Raw genomic sequence first — 17,064 nt, 5'->3', positions numbered from 1 at the left:
TGGATGATTGTCAGTTATTGACAATTAACATTAACTTTTCTGCAGGCCTGCTAATATCACTTCAAAGCTTTTAGGCCATTTTGGGTGCCACTACAACTGAAATAAATGGTATGCGTCCTTAAAAAAGAAAGGAAAAAGGGGGAAAAAAGAAAAATACTTATTAAAAGTGAGTGGTGTATAAGATTCATTCATTTCTGCTGATCCAGATATATTGTTTTTAAGGCAAATATATTATGCTTAAAACAAAAGTGGAATTAGAATCTTAGTGTTGTTCCTTTGAGTTTAATGCTACTTTTGTGGTATGAGCTGTGCTGTAGTTCATACTGTAACTAACATCATGCAAAATTATCAAATGTAAGTTCAGGTATGCATGCATTGCCCTCAAATGTTTCTGCTTAACATTAAGGAATATTTTAAAAAAACATTTTATTCTAGTTACCATATGGCTGACGTGCCTTAAAGTATTCAAAGGGGAAGGAGGTAAAAGATTGTGGTAGCTGCAGATCTGTATCTCATTAGAAACTCATGTTTAAGGTGATTGTATTCTTATACTGTGTGCTTGGGATCCAGAGGGTTGTGGTAGGAGGCTCTATGTAATACGGTCAGATATGGTATGACTAAACAACTAAATCTTGGTGGCATTTGACAGAAAACGGAAGGGAATGTTTTGTGGACAAGAGAAATTAATTTTTTTTCCTGACATATTTAATATTCAGGCTATCGTTATGCTATGTTTTCTTTATGGTTGTATTGTCTTCTATAGCCCATCCTGCTACATGGATGAACTGGATACCTTGTTCAGGTCATGGTAGTATTTTAATCTTAAAAGATACAGATTTCTTAAAAAACTTGAGTCATTGTGGAGGCCAAGATTGTGTACCAGTCCAATCAGAGAACAATCTTTAGGCTTCAGGCCACCCCCACCCCCTCACCCTTGGTTAAATTCCATTTTTTTCCCCTACTTGTAGATCGAGCTGGAAGCATCAGTACTCTCGATTCCTTAGACTTTGCAAGATACTCTGATGATGGAAACAGGGAGACAGATGAGCGAGTAGCAGGTGAGTAAGATTTTTCATGTGGGATGGAAGGCCTAGAATATTAAGCTTACCATATGGCTTCCATTTTTGGCAGCAAGATTTGTAAATTCATGATTTCTGTATAGCAAATGTGTTAAATTTTCACTGTGGTTTAATTTGTGTTAGTTTTATTCCACATTTTTTTTCAAATACACTGTCTAAGTTGTAACTGATAATTTCATATGAACAAAAAGAAGCAAAATGTACCCCCAAATACACAGCCCTCATATTGCATGAGATGCTCTACAGACATCTCCCTTTCACAATCAAAGTGGAATCTTAACCATGTTATAACATTGTTCATTTTGAGAGTAGCTATTCCTTCCTTATCTAAAATTTATGTTCGATAGGCAACTATTTGCCTATTGTGCGAGCTGATGATAAGCAACTAGTTTGTTTAGGCTGTGCTCAGAAGTACAGAATTCATCTGTCATGCCTTCCCTGGTCTAATCTTAAGGAAATGATCTAATTTAGTAAAGCCTACCTGGCAAGAAGTTTTGTGTAATAAGGATCTGGGTTTGATTGTCCATCAAATACTTCCCATCCTCCTGGCCTACATCCAAATAAGCCCAACATTATCACAATCAAAACCAAGTAATTCCTTTGTTGTAATGCAGGGCTGTCTTGCATTTAAGTGGCCTAGGGCTGCGCACCTTGTACGCTGCCACAATATGAGCCATATGCCTCCAGCCTTAATGCTGCATAGACGCTACCTTCTCCCACCCTCCTGCCTCCCTCACCATCCTACACCACAGGCAACCCCACCATACCCATAGCTTCTAAGCCATGGGCTCCCTTGCTGCGCCACACCATTCCACCCCTACAAGAGGAAGGAATGGAAATGCTGCTGTTGCATCCAGAGGAGTGGAGAGAGCAGTGTCAGGGTGGGAGCCCAGAGGCTTAAATTTAACCCCTTGTGGACAGCCATGTCTAGCTACCTGCAGGGGGCAGTGTCTAGTGATTAACCTGCAGTTCCCCCCTTTTTGGCCTACTTTCATCATCCTAGGTTGGATTCTCCAAACAGTCTTGCAGCAGCAGCATCTCTTTTTCCTATTTACTAGCAAGCTCTCCTTTAGGCAGCTCTCAGTTCCTGAGCTCCACTCACTTGATCCCGTCCTCCTTTATTCTCCTCCCTCCAGCTCCTGCCACTGGTTTCACTTTATAGCAGGGCTGAACTAGTTTGGCACAAAGCTCTCTAACCACCATTCTGCCTTATCGCAATGACTTCGTCTCCTGCTTTCTCTTTGTGAATCTTAAAATCTTTGGGGGTAAGTAACAAAGAACAGCAAGGATTTCTGCCTTTATTGAATTCACAGACTAGGCGTTTGGTTGGAGTTCCAACTTCAACTCCATGTTCATATTTCATCAATAGCTTAAAACCTTTTTTGCTTCTTATTGTAGTTTTCTTCTGTAGATGTAATGTTACCATCATCTGTGACTTTGTACTTAAAAAGTAAAGAAGAGGGAGAGAGAGCCTTCCTTTCTTCCCCCCCTGTCCAGAGGTGGTCTAGGGGAGAGGATTAGCTAGAACCAAATAAGATGTAATGTAATATACTTGACTTCTTGATGCTACTTCCTGGAGCTACAGATAACTTATTTTATATCTTGCAATTATACAAATGGAACTTAATCCTGTCCACATGATTATGTTGTCCAATTCCCATTTGTGTGCTATTTAGAATCATTTCCCTCCCAGAGTCTCAAATAAAATGCATTTTAAAATGCTGAATTATATTTGGAAGGTGCTGGACTTCAAAAGACTGGATTTTTCTGTAGAACTGCTGGCAAGTTGCAAGGAGTTCCTCAATTATAATACTTTTTTCCCAGTCGATTAATGTTGCTCTCCAACCACAGAAAATTTGGTAAGACTTTCATGTAGGGAAATTCACATGAAAATCGAAACATTGGCTCTACTGTATAATACCTCTACTTTTGTTAAGATACATGTCTTAAAGAAACCTTAATGACAGAATTAGACAACAATATAAAATTAATTCAACTATTAAAATCAAGGCAGTCTTTAATGTAAGGATCACTTTTGAAATTACTGAGGGCAACAGATATTCTCTCTCTTCACACTCTAGCATAGTATTAGTTGTCTTGTAGTATTAGTTGTCTTGAACCTTCCTTTTAATTTGTTACTAATGCAGTGGAGTCCACTAAACAAATGTGTAGTAAACTATTGCCCATTTCTATAATATAATACATTTGTGAGTTGCATGGCACATTTCATGGATTTCATAGACATTAGGGCTGGACGGGACCTCGGAAGATCATCGAGTCCAGTCCCCTGCCAAAAGGGCAGGAAGTCATCTGGGGTCATAGGATCCCAGCAAGATAAGAATGCAATTTACTCTTGAAGGTGTTCAATGTAAGCGCTTGAACCATCTCCAGTGGCAGACTATTCTAGACGTTGGGGGCTCGGACAGTAAAGAAATTCTTCCTTATGTCCAGCCTGAAATGGTCTTGCAGTAGTTTATGACCGTTCGACCTCATCATCCCTTGGGGCGCTCTGGTGAACAAACGTTCCCCCAGATACTGGTGGTCACCCCTGATAAACTTATGGGTGGCCATCAGATCACCTCTGAGCCTGCACTTTTTCAGGCTAAACAGCCTCATAGAGCTCAGCCTGTCGTTGTAAGGTCTGTTTTCCTGACCTCTGATCATGCGTGTGGCTCTTCTCTGGACTCTCTCAAGCTTCTCCACATCCTTTTTGAATTGTGGAGCCCAAAACTGGACACAGTACTCCAGCTGCGGCCTCACCAAGGCCGAGTTTGAGGGGAGAATGATGTACCAGGATTTGCTCAAGAAGCATCTATGGATGCAAGCCAGCATTTTGGTCACTTTACTAGCCGCAGCATCGCATTGCAGGCTCATGTTCATCTTGTGGTCAGTGATGACCCCCAAGTCACTTTCTTCCGTAGCGCTAGCCAGCGTAGGACTGCCAAGCCTATAAGGATGCTGCAGGTTTTTCCTCCCAAGGTGGAGAACCTTGCATTTTTCAGTGTTAAACACCATCAGGTTCTCATCCGCCCATCTGCTGAGCCTGTCCGGGTCAGCCTGGATAGCCCTCTTGTCTTCAGGTGTGGATGCTTTGCCCCAAAGTTTGGTGTCATTGGCAGACTTGGCCAGTCCGCTTCTGACTCCAGTGTCCACATCGTTAATGAAGATGTTGAACAATATAGGTCCAAGGGCAGAGTCTTGGGGGACCCCACTGGTCATTGGGCACTGTGTCGATTTGACTTCCGTCAGTTACCACCCTCTGGGTCCGACCACGGAGCCAGTTTCTCAGCCAGCAGATCATGGTGGACCCAAGGCCACAATTGGCCAGTTTCGCCAAGAGGTAATCATGGGATACCAGATAGAAGGCTTTTTTGAAGTCGAGGTATGACATCAATCTCTTCTCCCTTGTCCAGGTGATAGGTCAGCTGGTAATAAAAGGAAATGAGATTGGTCAAGCAAGACCTACCTGCAACAAACTTGCTGGCTGTCCCTCAGGATGTTGGCGTCAGACAGTCCATTAAGGATGGCCTCTTTATTAAACTTTTCCAAGATCTTCCCCAGGATAGAAGTCAGGCTGATGGGCCTATAGTTAGCCGGATCCACTTTCCTCCCTTTCTTGAAGATGGGCAACACATTGGCCTTCTTCCAGTCTTTGGGCACTACACCAGAGCGCCAGGAGTTCTCAAAGATCCGTGCCAGAGGCTGAGCTGTGATACTTGCCAGCTCTTTGAGTACCCTGGGCTGTAGATTGTCAGGGCTGGCTGACTTGAAGGTATCCAGGCTCTCAAGGTGTTCCTTTACAAGGTCAGCATTGATGGAGGGCAGGGGATCTCCCTCATCTGGACCTCCCTGTCCCATAGTGAGCATGGGCATCCCATGGGACTGATGAAAGACCAGTGCAAAGTACCCATTTAATAGGTTGGCTTTTTCCTGGGTGTCAGTTGTCCCATTGGGTTCAGCAGGGGTCCAATGTTGCCCTTGCTTTTCTTCCAGCTCCCCACATATCTGAAAAAGGATTTTTTATTGTCCTTGATTTTGGTACAATGTCACATCAGTTGAAAGACATGAAAATATTTCTTTAATATCTGTAAAAATTGATTACTGGTTTTGGTCCAAGTAGAGGATTGGATGTTGTTTTTGTATAACTGTGTCCTTTTAAATCTTTCCAGAGGACTGAGTCAGCTTGAAATTCCAGTTTAATTAGAGGCAGAACAATTCTCACTTCCTGTTGCTAAGTGAAATATCTACCCAAATGGTAAACTGACTGCACAAAGAAAAGGGGTACTTTTTTAAAGTGTTTATAGTCATATTGGGTGTTAATTCCAACAAAGGAAAGGACATAAGATATTTCTTTTCACTTACTGAATTTCTTTTAAAAAAAAAATCAAATAGATATTATTTTTAGAGTTAAAGCATCTTCAAGCCACAAAGCCCTTTTTCAATTTTAAAAAAAGCTTGACCGAGTGTCATCCTTGTTTTCTTGCTTTGTTCTTTCCTCTCATCTAATTAAAGAATCTGATACCATAGCTGCGTTAGGGAGTTAGAATTTCAGCCTTTTGGAAAAGTATAATTTCAAAATCTAACATGCAGGATTTAGGTTGAACTATTTTTAGTTACCTTTTTCTACTGTTGTTTCTTCCTTTCAAGGATTTTTGTAGACAGACATGAATTGTAACTGATTGTTTCCAGTTGTCATCTTTGAAAGCTGTAAGATAGGAAACATAAATAGTTAAATAGGCCCTTAGAGAATTGCTTTTAAACCCAGAAGTGTGCTGGTTGCTTTTTAGATTTTTTAATATATAGCTACACTGGAAAACTGTGACAACTGGCAAATCTGCCAAATTATGTCCTTTTCTTGTTGCTTTTGCCATTGTATATATCACTGGTCTTAAATTTTTATTTCTTATTACAGTGGTTCAAGATATCTGCTTGCTTTTTTTTCTCTCATTTTTAATTTTCCATGTAAGTATTTGGTCTTTAAGTGAGTGTTACAAGCAGAAAAGGAAGTGCTCTGTAAAACAGACCTGTGCGTTTCAAATTTGCCATTCTTCTTCATCCTAAAAAAAATAACTAAAGGAAAAAAATCTCTCAAATTCTTCTCTCTAAACCTGTCATTTTGAGGAATATGGTCAAGGAAAGCTAAGTGAACTCTTATTGTAACGCTTTTTTTTTTTATTGTGTGTTTAATTGAGTAAAGTATAAGACATGAAATTTTAGCAGTATGGATAACTCTGGCGAACCAAATTATACCTTAAAATTGTTTAGCTACTTCAGTGTCCGATTAAGTTTAAATGTCAAGAGCTGTGTATCGGAAATTGCCTAATGTATGTGACACAATTCATGTTCTTAACACCAACTGTTTGAAAGGTGAAAATTGCCAGAAGCTGACCCACTTGGCTTGAAAATTCATTCAGTGAGATACTTAGTTGAATACTTCATTTTGAGATCTAACTGGTGGGGAGGGAAGGGAGAACTAAAGCTTTTGTTTTAGAGATGATTGGGTTATTAATTCTCCCCTTAATGTTCATTATGATAAAATAACCAGCTAATGAAAATTTATTCCTTTCCTACAGAATAATTTAAGACTTCAGTTGTAATGTATGACATCCTGGATTTTAAAAAGTAGATGATCTAACTCAAAATCTAAGACTAGTGGCTATTTCATTTTTAATTTTGTCTATAGAAACCTTTTAGTAGTTTTTGATGTGTGCATCTCAAGGTCTTAGAAAATGCAGTAGCTATATACCCCCTATTAAGACCACAGGTTTGGAAATCTGGTAACTTGGGTTAGTGTTGTGACCTGTTTTTGGATTATGAACTTGACCATGGGAATTTTATTTTGCGTTTGTGAAGTTCTTTCTCTGACCATTCGTTCCCCTTCACAGCTATCGCTGTGAGTATTAGTACTTACTAGATTACTACTGGCTAGACTAGCAGAGTGCATAGCATGCTGTGCAAAGTACCATTATGAATGTATTTCTGTAAGTTATTTGAGGACTGTGTCTGAGTGATTGCCTCCTTTTACCTGACCTTAGTGAAAATGAAAGAACCTTTTGTCAGAAGCCAGGTTTTTAAGAATATCTGTTGCACACATCAGCAGTGGGAGAGAACCTTTTCCTAGCACAACCACTACATTTCTGACCTGACAAATTTTGTCTGTAAGGGAAGCGTATACAATGTCTTCAGAGGACAACCCTGGAAACTAACATTTGCAATCTTTCTGGATACTGAAAACCATGGACTAAATATAGCCAGTGCTTTTATGCCTCAGTATAATTTACCTCCTCCCTCCAACTTCTGTGTACCCCACAGGTGGTAATTACACATTTCCTCTTTTGAGTGATCTTATAGGTTTATCTATTTCATCTGATCTTTACTTATTTTTCAGCTACTTCTGATAAGTTCTCTGGCAGGTTTACTTCTCCCTTCCCTTTCTTTAAGTGACCATTTTCATTTACATAATATAATTGTTCTACGTGGGGTTTAGCTTGGGCTGCATTTGCTGTTCTCATGAGTAGAATCTCATAGTTGCCAAGTTAGTCAGAATTCCCAGGTAGTTAGCTGTGTTAGTCTGAAGTCAGTCAGAACGCAGTGTAATAATGCACATTTATAGACTAACTAAATAAGATTATATAGAGAGCACAAGCTTTAGTGAACTCGTTTACTTCCTCATGTCTTTCATGTGGCATCAAATGCTAACTTCCAAATCTGTGAGTCACTAACTGATATTATCATTCAATGCACAGATTCCTTCTGAGCATTTGTAGAGATTGCAGCTGTCAGTTAGGTGCTGTGCTGTTTGTTGGGCACCACATTCACACTGGGGGGCTGTCTAAGATGTTCATCTTGTGCAGTGTTGTTTTGAAGTATCTGTTTCCAGATCTCAGTCTGTTCAGCTTGACCCATGCTTCTCATGCCCAATGTTGGATTCATTTGGTGTTGGTATAAAACACTGTAGGAATAGGTCTGACCTTTCCCAGCATTCAACCCATTCTGTATACAGCTGCCCATAGGCTTGGGTCAGCATCTCCAGTCTCTTCCTGGAGCTTGTAGGCTTCATGTAGTCATGGATTATGACTTTTTTAAGCCTCTGTCTATTCAGGTCTTCAGTTAACAGTTGGTGGAGCATGTGATTTTTCATCATCTATTGCCAAAAATGATGTTAAGGTCTAGCATCTTATATCATTTGACCTAATGCCTGAAAAGATAGGGAATACATCTGTGTGTATGTGTAAGTTATGCAGCCTGTTACAAGTTTTAGCACACTGGACCACACAGGAGCATGGTGTTCTGATGGGGCTTATGCCATTGCAAGTGCAGTGGCTTTGAGCACTCTGAAGTTGACAGCCCATGTCATGCTGGCTAAACAAGTTACGGCAGCTACCCACGCAGAGACTTTACTGCCGACCTTCTGAATGTTGTGTTTATAGGTGAGGGAACAGTCTAATACAATTCTTTGGTAGGTTGGGGTATGCTCATGGGGAAAAATGTGGTTGCCTGTTGTTCAGTGTGCTCTTGGCTCAACGACTGTCCAGGTGGAAGAGCGATGATGATACTGATTATTGATACTCAACTTTAGGCACCACTTGTGGAGATAGCAATAAGTTCCATGTCCTACTCAGCGTCTCTTCCAATTCTGTCATGTTGGTTTCTTGGGCTACTATGGCAACATCATCAGCATACATACATGGCTTGGATCAGAGGTAGGCAACCCCTGGCATGGGTGCCAAGAGTGTGACATGTGAAGGCATTTTGCTTGGTGCACATGCCTCATGGCAGATGCCAGGGTGGGGGGCTGGGGCTGCACTGCCGCAACAGTGATTGAGCCTCTCATGCCTCCACCACCTTCTGCCCCAGGCACGCTAACATCTTACAAGTCGAGGTTGCAGGTGTTTTTGGCACTCTGCCTGAAAATTTTGCTGACCCCTGGCTTAAATGTTGTATGTGGAAAGTCTGAGGTATATTCATTGAAAGTATTGGTGCTAGCACTGACCCTTACGGAGACTCCATTCTTCAGAGTTTGTACTCTGCTTTTCTTTTTCCTTGGCTGGTAGTGTGTTTGAATCATCTGCTGGAGATCATGGTAATGATGAAAGCACATAGCTTGGAGTCAGATATCATAGAGTGCAGTTTATATTTGACGCCTTGGTGCCTTACAGCATCATAAGCAACTGTAAGTTAGACTAGAGACCGCGCCTGCTTTGTGCCTTCTATGCCTTTTTGTTTTCAATGTCAAATGTCAGTAATATAACTTGGGTAGTGGTACGCCGCTTTTCCTAAAAGCCAGCTTGTTCTTTTGGGAGCTGGGGATCAATGATCTTCTCTATTCTGTTGAGGATTATGTGCTCCATGAGTTTGTATATAACACAGGGTAGTGAGATAGGTCAGTAGCTCTTTGGCTTCATATAGCCCCACCACTGAATGCTGTTGAAACCCTAGCTCCTTGGGCTAGATCCAGCCTGGTGGCTATAGGTTACTAACCCCTGTCTTAGGGAATTCAGATCTGCTAATCCAACCCTTAACCTATTTAGTAACTCAAAGGAAATTTAGGACCCTAGAGATTACTTTTTCAGTAATCCTCAGTTGGTTCAGTGCATTATCATCATCATGAGTCATCTCCCAGAAACAGCTGTTAAATGTCCAGTTCCATTTATCTTCTAGCTTGAGTCTTGAGATGTTCAAACTGTTTTCAGTAGCCTTGATGTCTAGAAGTCTCTTTAATGGCACTGAATGGCAACAACAAGAACCAGGTTCAAATGTAGGAGTTCAACACACTTTCTATGTCTGGATAAAATGCCTAGTAACCTGGGAAAATAAATATGAACAGCAAGCAGCCTTCAATTAAAACCAGGTTTATTACAGGGAAAAGGCTGACAACCTTAAAGAAGACCCTATCTATTAAGCTTTAACTAAAACCAAGCAGTTAAGTCTCTCAGTCGCTGGCAAACCAACCCAGGGAAGCTACAACCTAGCCCAGTTGGTTGGAAAGTGAGACTCGCCCAGGGCTGCCATGCAGGGGCTTTACCACTGTTACCAGATTTGCCCATGACTTTGGGGTGTGCTCATTTATTAGGGATACCTTTCCAGGGTCTTAGTAATTCTATTAATGTGCTGCTTGTGTTACTTGTGTTTCTATAAGGAGCTGTATCTCTCCCTTCTGCAAACCCTCACCCCCAATGGAGCTATCTTGCAGGACTCAGTTTCAGTGGGGCTGGGTCCCTCCAGTCCCCAAATCAGTCATACACACAAATGCACCCAGGTTAACGTGACACACGTGACCTGGCCAGGTTGATCAGCATGGACAGGCTGACACCCTTGTATGCCAAGAATCAGTTCATCAGAGCAACAACAACTACAGTCAGACACAAGCACGCAGCGCACCTCTGAATCTGGCTGGGTGTCCAGATGACACCCTCATGGGCCAGCATTCAGTTCATTAGGGCACGTCTGAGCCAAACTGGGTCAATCAGCCTGTACAAGCTGATCCCCTTATGTGTTTCATACTCAGCACGTGCCAATCTTTCGCCTCTTGATGAGCAGACCCTACAGTACTTTGGGCTTCACAGGGATCTTTAGCTTAGGTAAAAGAAGTGTTGCTGCAGAGTAAGTGGGGAAGGAGAAGTAAAGAAGGAAAAATATACCCAGTTACCACCAGTTTGTCTAAAAAGTTATTTATTGCTAAGTATATGAAATATATAATGACCCTAGTAGTAATAGACATGCAAAGGAAAAACAAACACAAACAGTTACAGTATTACCCTGGTTTCACTAAGTATTTGGGGAAACTTAGCTCAAGCTTAACTAATACAGTTCAGGTTCAGAAATCTGTGCTTAGAGAGAGAAAAGAAGAGAGAGAGAGAGAGCTGGGATCTCACCAGTCCAAGGCACTTGGGTTGCAAAGCTCGCAGGTTAAAGTTCTCAGCACTGTCCTTGGAAGGGAGACGATCTGCCTCCTTCAGCCTCTCAAGAAGAAAGCGGGTGGTGTCAGCACACACACTGCTGCTTTTTAGAGATTTTTATACCCTCAGTTCAGCTTCTTTCAAGCATTCTCAATAGTGTAAATCAGATTGTCTTTTCTATTGACGGGGGGTTATCTGGTTGGAACATCTCTGGAAACTGATTGATACTTGGGAAACACCTACTTAGGAGCCAGCTTGACATTCCTATGGATAGCAGATATACTGATGGAGGATATCTCCTGGTTTCTTCAGAAACAGTAGATAGCTTGCAGCATCAGGCTTTTGGATTTTTACTTGTGAACAAGCCTCAGCTTAGCATGACTTTTGCAGATCTTACTATAGTCTTTTAACAGACTTTAGGCAATTACTGGAGTGTTCATAACCTTTTGTGGAGAAACTTCCACCAGTCGTCCCGGGAAAAGTATAACAACACTTGTGGCCAGGGCTCCAACGGGCTGGATGCTGTGATGAACGCTTTACCATTGTTCAGATGTTGCCCATACACCTGACTCAGTGTCTTGCCTCAGCATTCCCTAACCCGACAACTGAGTTTTAGCCAATTAAGATTAAATAGGCCTCCCATAGTGGGACTGGGGAATGTATGGCCTGAGATGCCTATTAAATTTTACTTCTGCTTAGAGGTGTGTGCGTGTGCGTGTGTGTGTGTGGAAGGTGGGGTGGGGGGAGTCCTTTGTAAATCCAGATTAGAACTGGTCTGATAAATGCTGAGCTGGGTGTGTGGGTTGATTAGCATTTGAAGCACAGATTCCCCATCATGCAGTGCTCCCCTGCTTCTCTGATCCCAGAATTCACTGTAGTCTCTGCTTCAGGCTTTCTGTTCTCCATCTCTCATGTAAATGAATGGTCATCTGGTTCCATCTCGGATGCAAATGAGACCTAGGGCAGTTGTTTCACTCTTGTCACCCTTATCTGGAGGGTTTTAGGTGTGTCTCTCACTGCATCTTAATCAGTTTCTGTTGGGCGGAGGGATTCTTTGTGAGTCAGACAGTCTGCTTCCTTTGTTAGGGTTCCCCAAGAACACAGAGCTGAGAGGTAACAACCACCCATGCCAGCCAACAGTGGCAGAGGCTGAGTAGGGAGGCCCACTGCAAGGAGCCCTGCTGGTCCTTACCACCAATACACAAAGCTACCATAACAAAATATAACCATAGCTAAAGATGCATAACATAAGCAGGGTTACGCTGGTATTATGTAATCACATAATTCCAGGAAATGGAGTTATAAGTAATATAATACTTGCAAGAAAATAGTTGGCAACTCTTCAATGTGTCTGAACTGCCTGTCTTCAAACTAGCATAGGTTTTCTCTCTTCATGTACTTGGCCTGAGCTCAAAAGCCATCTGCCAAGCAGTTCTCTGCCCACCTGGTTCCTTCAAAGCAAACCTTCCCCTAAGGGCTGGACCTGAAGGCCTGTCTCTCTTGCTGCCTAGGTCTTTCCAAGTGCATTAATCTTCTCTTGTTAACTGATTCTCTTACTACTATCTCAGTGTCATAGTAGTCATTACTTATTTACTGGGCAACTCTAATCTTCCTATTCACTTGTCCCTGGTTTCACAAGCTGATCGTGCTGCACTCCAGTTTGTCCTGTGGTGTGCTGCTATACTGTTCTAGTCTAGCTCATTTTAGTTACGTTTGTTGTCCTTGGGTGTTGTCATCTCCTGTAGTGCTTCTAATAATGCCATGGTCACCTGGCATCCTTTGCTGGCATATGCACCACAGGAAAGAAGGAGAAGAAAAGGCAGGGTTTGAATACTACTTGTGCCTAATTTTCATAGATGCATTTTTGTTTCTTCTGGTTACATATACTGTATTTACTCAAACCCGAGACAAGGGTTTTTTCCCCCCATTTAACATGGGGGGCGGGGAAAGCCCCTTGTCTTGGATCCAAATACGAGACAGCAGGTGAGCAGGCAGCTGCTGTGGCGTTGGTCCTAAGCCAGCTGCTACCTGGCTCCCTCCATGCCTGCCTTTTCTTCACCCTCCCCCACTCCACAGCCTCAGGTCCACCTTCTCTTCCCTGTCCGTCTTCCACTATCCCACAGCCTCTGCCCCTGCCCCCACGCTGTCATATACAGCAGCCACTTACCTTCACTCCAACAGGCTCCATCTCTTCTGCAGCCTGGGGCATTGAGTATGTTTGGGGGGGAGGGGGACCCAAGGCACAGGGGGGCAAGTGGTGGGGAAAGACAGACACCAGTGGGCAAGGTATGGGGCACAAAGTCAGGGATCAAGCTCCACCCCCTGCCACTGCTTTCCATGCTGCAGTGCCGAATTTAAGACAGCTCTCCTATAATTGGGTTCTATACATGGAAAATTGTAACAAAGTTATAAGTATTCCATGTATAGAGTCTAATTATTGGTGGGGATCATCTTAAATTCAGTCATCTTGGATTTGGGTAAATATGGTATGTGCAAACACACTGAAGGTAATTGGGGAATTTATTTTGAAGGTATAATTTAGCCTGAAGATTTTTTTTTTTGTTACTTTTGTTGTACGAAGAGCAGTTCATGAATCTGGTAGTCGAGGAAAAAAACTTGGTGTAATGGTGTCTTTGATTGGAAGGACAGTTGGACATAAATACATGATAACATCTAGAATCACTTTCTTCTTTTAAAAAAGAAAAGTGGGTTGGATAGTGTTCTCTTCTGGAAAGTCCAGAAAACCAGTAATGGTTTCAGAATGTATAAAACAAATTGAAATGCTTTACATTGTTACATAAGTGTTGCAGGAAAAGACTGAAACTGTTTCACAAGTGTGAAATTGCACTGATGTAATTGAATGGAATATGTACTAATAAGAAGCATGTGTGTTTTCTGGTTTGGTGACCGCTTCTTGGAGAACCACCAAGCCAGTTTGAGTGTTTACATTTCATGGATTATCTTTTCTTGGCCCAGACAGAAACCATGGATTCTAAGGCATAGTGAGCAGTACTGTCTTGCAAGAAGACTAGCCAACTTCTGGCCTCTAGCACCTGACCCTCTACTTCCTTGACAGAGATCAGAGGAAACTTGACTCCAGCATGTTTAGCAAGCCCTACCTCCACCCTACCGAACTAGCAGACTTCCATAGATTGCTGTCTCTCAGCCCCAGCTGTTGGTTGTTTCCTCCCAGAATGGGCTTACTCCTGTTAGGAGCTCTGTCAAACATGGCACTATGCATCTAGTGCAGTGGTGCTCAACATCTAGCCTGTAGGGCTCCCCATGGGTCCAGAAATTAAGCAGCAGGGAAGCAGTGGCAGCATTAATTGCTGCTGCTTCCAGAGCTGCAACAGTTAATACTGCCACCACTCCCCACAGCCCAAATGTGCAGACCTGTGGGGATCCTCCACAGTCAGATATGGTACACAAGAATCCAGCTCACAGACTGGCCTCATGCCACTTAGCCAGCCAATGAGACCAGAAGTTTTGAGCACCACTGATGTAATAGGCTCTTTCAGTTCATTGGTAAGGTGTTTTCAGTGTTCATCAGCTGCCTTGTTAGCACAATATAGGCAATAGGTCACTGTTTAAATAAAAAACTGTCATATACAGCAGTGGTTCTCACCCAGAAATGAGACTGCTTGGCTTTTTTGTTTCTATTGAATAAATTTCTCCTGAGATAGAGATGTAACCATCAGCAAACTTTTAATGCTGAACGGTGTAATATGGCAAAGATTCAACAACAAAACATTTGGAATTAGTATGGACTGGGAGGCTTTTTGCCTTCCTCTGTTGCCTTCCTTCTGGAAGAGGAGGGGAATGGCAGTCTTCCTTATGTCTCTTGAATGCATTTAAGCAACTGCTGCAGCAGTAGGGCACTGACCAGTACTCTTCCCCTCTTCCCCACCCCCGGCCACGTTACCTCTGGCAAGTTAAGGTGCTACGTCTTACAGTTGTGCAACAGGGTTAATTTGTGGTGTTTAGTAATCGGTTGGACAAGGATTCTTATGAGAAGGTTTGGATAGAGATGATCCTGTCTTAGACAGGGTTGGACTAGATCAGGGGTTCCCAAACCATGCTCCACAGGGGGGTTGGCTGCCAGGCTGGAAGTCCAGAAGTGACCAACATACTGTGGACCGGCAGCTGACTCATCTTTATACTGGGTATAAAAAAGGGTTGGCTGCTGGCCCGCAGTATGCCCACTGCTGATCTGCGGTTTGTTGGTCTGCAGCATAAAAAGATTGGGAACCCCTGGACTAGATGACCTCTGGAGGTCCCTTCCAGCCCTGCTACTTAAAATTCTGTGGAAAGAAGCAACTGCTGAAATAAGTGTAATTCTCTCTTAAATGTTCTTTTTAAAGTTGTCTTACATATTCTGGACTAATGGCTTATAGACCTTAGGCATACACGTACTTTTTAAAGTAAAACTGAATTTGTGGCTTAAACGATGTCTCTGGATTGCTGAAAACTGTAATTTTGTCAGCCTGGTAGAAACTGAAATAATAGAGTTAGGTTTCTGATTTCATTACTTACTGTTTCTAACTGTACCAATGCTGTTTTGTAGCCATTGTAGCCATAGACAGACGCTATATTTGTAGCGTGCATATGCCCTTGAAATGCTACAGATGTGCATTCGATACAAAAGTGGTAGAAATTCTGCAGAAACGTTTCTGGATGAAGCAAGAACTTCTCTGTAGCGTTATATTTTTGTAATGTTGTTGTAACCTCTGTACAGTCCACTGTAGGGATTGTTTGGTCCCCTAGCATCCCATAATCTTCTGTGAGGGGAGAGGAGGAAAAGGGGGTGGGCAGTCATTGAGTACAGCTCCAGGAAAGCACAACCTGCCTGCTTCCCCCCCTCCCCCCCCCAAACAAAAAAAACAAAAAGCAGGCTCTCAGCAAGTGTGGGATCGAGACTAGCTGTCTATTTGGCAGCACTCCAGAGTGCTGTGGCACTTGTGGTACTACAAACATAACGTCTGTCCATGGCCTATCATATACTGTAAAATAAGTAATGCTCCTCAGATATTTGTAGTGTTCAGTCTTACACTGTTTAAAGAGAAACATGCAGCAGAGTAACCCGTTTTGAGAGGAACAAACAGGTACAGTCAAAATGGTCTTTCTGCACCAAAGCAGTTGAATGAAAATTAATTCTTGCCGTCTGACATGGGTTTGTCCAATATGAGGTTTTTGGCTTTCTATGCCTTTGGTCATATGTCTCCTATTTCCGCTTCAATTCTCCTTGTTGGGATTCCTGATTTTTCTCCAGTTTGTGTTTTTTCTTTTTTTAACAGTTTTCTTTTGGTTTTTAACATTTATTTATATCATTCTGGTGCAGGGCAATCCTGATCTGCAATTGTTCTGTACATTAATTTTTATATTTTTCAATATTTTTAAATAATTCTTTTAACAAAAGTGAGCGTTCACATTTGAGTATTTTAATCTGAGCTCCATCTATTTTGTAAACATTTTTTAAGTTTCTGAAAATGAATAAATAAAGTATGCTATTTAGAATCCTGACCTGTAACTTTCTAATCCATGCTTAAGCAAGTACTTAAGTGATTAGTTACTTCACATACCATACCTGTTTCAAACTTTGTTGCACAGAAATATTTGCAGATCAACATTGCTGACTACTAGAGAAATCTTTTTTTACATACTTTATCATCAGATCTTCAGTTGTGCTTTTGTATTGCTGCAGTAAAATTCTGTGCATCAAACAAGTTTACTTCCATGTACTAAATGTGGTGTACTGTAGTTACTCTTTCAGTTTTGATGGAATAAATGCAAACTGAGTGAATCTTTTTTCCATGCCCTCTTAGAGTAGTGTTTTCATTAATTAAAGTTCTGCAGGAAAGTTCAGTCTGAGAGTTGTTTTCCCAGAGCTGAATACCATCCTACACACAAACACCAATTAAATGAGAATCTTAATTTCTGTAGCGCACTATCATTTTAAAAATCCTTCGGATCACCCCCTAAATGTTTCTAATTAGTGATTATGTGGAACAGCTATTTGTTTTCTTATATCACAAGTATCTGCAGCATTGTAAGCTTCCTATAAACACAGGTGGGAAATCTGGTGAGGG

General features: G+C 41.8%; 1 protein-coding gene across 6 annotated transcripts in view; it reads left to right on the top strand.

Annotated features, from left to right (window-relative positions):
- Positions 1 to 17,064, top strand: part of RELCH (RAB11 binding and LisH domain, coiled-coil and HEAT repeat containing) — a 130,439-nt gene that overhangs the window by 22,095 nt on the left and 91,280 nt on the right. For all 6 annotated transcript variants that reach the window (XM_090039315.1, XM_090039314.1, XM_090039313.1 and 3 more), the window contains exon 2: positions 969 to 1,058. In XM_090039315.1, the coding sequence (XP_089895441.1) occupies positions 969 to 1,058 (90 nt within the window). The remainder of the gene's footprint in view (positions 1 to 968; positions 1,059 to 17,064) is intronic.

The sequence above is a fragment of the Crocodylus siamensis genome, chromosome 3, assembly GCF_052110815.1.
Source record: "Crocodylus siamensis isolate JL-2025a chromosome 3, ASM5211081v1, whole genome shotgun sequence".
Lineage (NCBI taxonomy): Eukaryota > Metazoa > Chordata > Crocodylia > Crocodylidae > Crocodylus > Crocodylus siamensis.
The sequence above is the reverse complement of the archived record's forward strand: the minus strand, read 5'-3'. Positions and strand labels throughout refer to the sequence as shown.